This window comes from Penaeus chinensis, chromosome 18, assembly GCF_019202785.1.
Source record: "Penaeus chinensis breed Huanghai No. 1 chromosome 18, ASM1920278v2, whole genome shotgun sequence".
NCBI classification, from domain to species: domain Eukaryota; kingdom Metazoa; phylum Arthropoda; class Malacostraca; order Decapoda; family Penaeidae; genus Penaeus; species Penaeus chinensis.
The window spans coordinates 30,731,245-30,735,315 of record NC_061836.1 but is presented as its reverse complement, the minus strand read 5'-3'; the positions used below and the strand labels follow the sequence as shown (position 1 = coordinate 30,735,315).

The 4,071-nt window shown below is 34.0% G+C and overlaps 1 protein-coding gene across 1 annotated transcript in view; it reads left to right on the top strand.

Moving 5' to 3' along the window:
- The window catches only part of LOC125034868 (low-density lipoprotein receptor-related protein 8-like), a 3,732-nt gene extending 1,237 nt beyond the window's left edge, over positions 1-2,495 (top strand). Inside the window, exons 4-7 of the mRNA XM_047626915.1 lie at positions 1-21; positions 627-734; positions 1,438-1,545; positions 2,032-2,495. The exon at positions 1-21 is cut by the window's left edge and continues 105 nt beyond it. Coding sequence (XP_047482871.1) covers positions 1-21; positions 627-734; positions 1,438-1,545; positions 2,032-2,132 — 338 coding nt within the window. The 3' untranslated portion in view covers positions 2,133-2,495. The remainder of the gene's footprint in view (positions 22-626; positions 735-1,437; positions 1,546-2,031) is intronic.
- The last annotated feature ends 1,576 nt before the right edge of the window (positions 2,496-4,071 follow it).

The window sequence follows — 4,071 nt, the reverse complement described above, 5'->3', positions numbered from 1 at the left end:
GAGATGATGAGACTGCCTGCAGTGAGTATGGCTAAACAACTTCTTCTGATCTCATATGGCCTAGCTGTTGGACCTGTTACTTCCCCTTTCCTTCTAATAATTAATTTACCCAAATGTCATGTATCGTTACATTATCAATTAACTTTATTTGTAATAGCCTGTATCGGATGCTATTGACATTATTATCATTCTGTTTCTCAATTAATTTCTTTAATCTGTTATAGTATTTTGTCTCTTAATTATATGTCTATTATTTATATGTTTCCTTATTAATTTATTTATTCATCTATCTATCATCAATTAATTAATTTCTTCGTTGAATTCTTATTTACCTATACATTAATTCATTTATTTCATATAATCTTATACCATTCATTCATTTATTTACCTATCTCCATATTCCTCCTATTTATCGACCCATCTCCATATTCCTCCTATTTATCGACCCATCTCCTCATTCATCTATCTATCTCTTTATATCTATCATCTATTTATCTCATTATCTATCTACCTATCTCTTTATTTTTTTCTTATTTATCTCCAATGTATTTTTCTCTTCCATCCTTTCTACTATCCATCCCTTCCTCCACTCCTTCACCAATTCACCCATCTATCACGACTGACAGCTGAGTGCAGCTCCGGCTTCCACTGCAAGGAGGACACCTGCATTCCCGAATATTATGTCTGCGACGAATTCGAAGATTGTCACCGAGGAGAAGATGAGATTGTGTGCGGTTAGTGTCTGGCGAAGGATAATAGTCATGTTCTGTGTGGTATATCTATTACATCGTTTATTTATCGGCTCGTGTATCTGCCTATTTGTATGTATGTATATTATGTATATAAGTGTATATATATGTATATATATATGTGTATATATGTATGCATATGTATACACATATATGTAAGAATATATACATATATGTAAATATATACAAATATATACATGTTTATACATATAATGGCGCATATATATATATATATATATATATATATATATATATATATACATATATATACATATACATATACATATACATATATATATATATATATATATATATATATATCTGTTTGTCTGTTTATTACACACATACACGTACGCACACATATATACGTACATATGCATATATATATATATATATATATATATATATATATATATATATATATATATATTTGTGTATATATATACATATGTATATACATATATTTATATATATTTTCATACACACACACATACGTGTGTATATGTGTATATATATATATATATATATATATATATATATATATATATATATATATAAAGGGAGAAAGAGAGGCAGACAGAGACAGAGACTAAATTATATTAGTTCTTGCAAGTCTGAAAGACTGAATGCATGAGTGGGCGTGTTGAGTACAATAACTAAACTCCCGCCCACGCCCTCGCACTCGCAGACTGCCAGGACACGGACTTCGTCTGCGACAACGGGCACTGCATTCCTTCTGACTGGCATTGTGACGGTTACTACGACTGTTACGGCGGCGATGACGAAATGAACTGCGGTGAGAATACCTTTGAGTTTTGTTATTACTATTCGTTTTGTTATCATTATTAATATCACTTTTTTTCTGGCATGTTCCTTTTTTTTTCTTTTGTCACTTTTGTTTGTTTTTTAGAGGGAATGATTTCTTAGTTTGTTTGTTTTTATGAGGTTCTCTCAGTTGATTTTTTTCTTCTTGTTATTGGGATTATTAATGTTGAAATCATTAGTATTACTATCATATTTGTTATCATTTTCCTCCAACTCCTCTTCTTCCTCTTCTTACTCCTCCACCTCTTCCTCATCCATCTCTTTCTCCTCCTCCTCTTCTTCCTCCCCCTTCTCCATCTCCGCCTCCACCTCTGCCTCCTCCTCCTCTTCCCCCCCTCCTCCTCCTCCTCCTCCCCTTCTTCTTCCTCCACTTCCTCCTCCTCCTTTCCCCCCTCCTCCCCCTCTTCTTCTCCCCCTACCCCACTATCCCCCTAACCCCCTCTCTCTCCCTCCACAGGAACCAGCGACGCCCCCCTAGCTTACCAGGGCGAACTCAAGACCCGCACGCGCGCTCAGACCAGCTTCCTCCTCAAGCTGGCCAAGACCAATCGCCGTTAAGGAACCTCTTCTACTCGACGCCGTCCCCATGTGGCTTAGAACCGCTACTTTTAACCTTTCTAAAGAGGCAGAGAGAGAGAGTATGTGAGAAGTAAAGAGAAAGAATGAGAGAAAATCTAATTCTCTTATAAAAAAGAGAGAGAGAAAAAATATATATATATATAAGGAAAGAGATTTTTTTTTTTTTTTTTTTTTTTTATAGTCCATCACCCGTTCGGTTCGTCGTTATATTTTCTGTAACTAAGTCTCTACGTTTTTCCTTTGTGTTTTTTTTTTTTTCTTTTTTCATTATTCTTTATATATTTGCCTTTGTTTTAACTATCTCTTTTCAAAAAGAAAAAATAATAAAATGTATGAACAATATGTTGTCTTTTCCAGATACCTTATGGAACTTATGACCAAGTTTTTGAACATGTATTAAGAGTAATAATGATTTTCAGTTAATCATCCATACTGCTTTTCTTCTGATATCAATTTAACCTTAAAACAACTGATAGAGGAATGGTATTCAGTATTTCACAATTCATTCTCTCTCTTTTTTTTATCTGCTACAAAACAGACTAGCGAATTAATCAAAATCAAGAGAAGAAGAAGAAAACAATAACAGCGAATCGAAATAGCATTACCAGAAGAATACTTAGTCCTTCTCTGTCCTTTCGTGTTCCCTGCCTCCTTCTACATTATGTGTGGCAGTTGCAGATTCCTCAGTGTATTATTTAGAGCTCATCAAATACGTTGTTGCGTGTAGGCATCCTTGTTTATGAAAGAGAGAGAGAGAGAGAAAATCACACACGCCCACACATACACATACATACATACACATACATATATATACGTATATATATATATATATATATATATATATATATATATACACATTAGTTGCGACCCTCTGCAAAACTGACCTAAAAAATACAGAACCAACATTAGAAACAGTTGAAAGAATTGTATCAAACCTTTACTTTTTTTGTCTTTAGGTATTTTGACAAGTGCCCATTGGCATCATGCATTGTTGTGTTCGGTGATGAAAAATAAAGGTCCTCATCACCATGTTCTCCACAAAAAACACTCCAAACCATCACAGAAGATTATTTAACCACCTTGCCAGTGTAACGAGGGTCAGTTGTTTTCGAGATTGTTCTTGTACATCTGATGGTATTTTTGTACAAAAAAGGACCTTTTTCCATTGTTCCGGAGTTAAACTCTTGTCCTGGTTGCAAAACATCAGTCTATTGCGCTTTATACTCCTGCTGAGAAGAGGTCTTGGTGCAGCCCTACGCAGACTGAAGTCACGGTGGAGGCGGCCCCGTATAGTTAGTTCTTCCACATCTTTTAGACATTCTGTATATATGTATATACACCCACACACACACACACACACACATATATATATATATATATATATATATATATATATATATATGTGTGTGTGTGTGTGTGTGTGTATGTATTTATATATATATATATATATATATATTTCTTGATTTTTGCTTACTAGGCTTAAGATAAATTTGTTTAAACCTCGCGTCCATTGACTGAGTTTTAACATGGGATCGCGGTCATTTAAGACATTAATAGTATAACGTTGGAGCAGGGAATGTTAAACAGTGACAAAATATCCCTGGCTATAAGTTGCAAGCGATCGCACTGTCGCTGCATCATGCAACCCATTTTCTATGTGTCAGAATGCATTTCAAGTTTTAAAATACAGCTAATTCCAATAATGGGTTTATACATTTTTAAGAAGTCTAAGAACTCCTGTAGGACAAGGTTGTAATATGAATTAAAATTCATCAACATTCAGCGCTTTATATCTATTTTTCAGCAAGAATGCATTTCAAGTTTTAAAATACAGCTAATTCCAATAATGGGTTTATACATTTTTAAGAAGTCTAAGAACTCCTGTAGGACAAGGTTGTAATATAAATTAAAATTCATC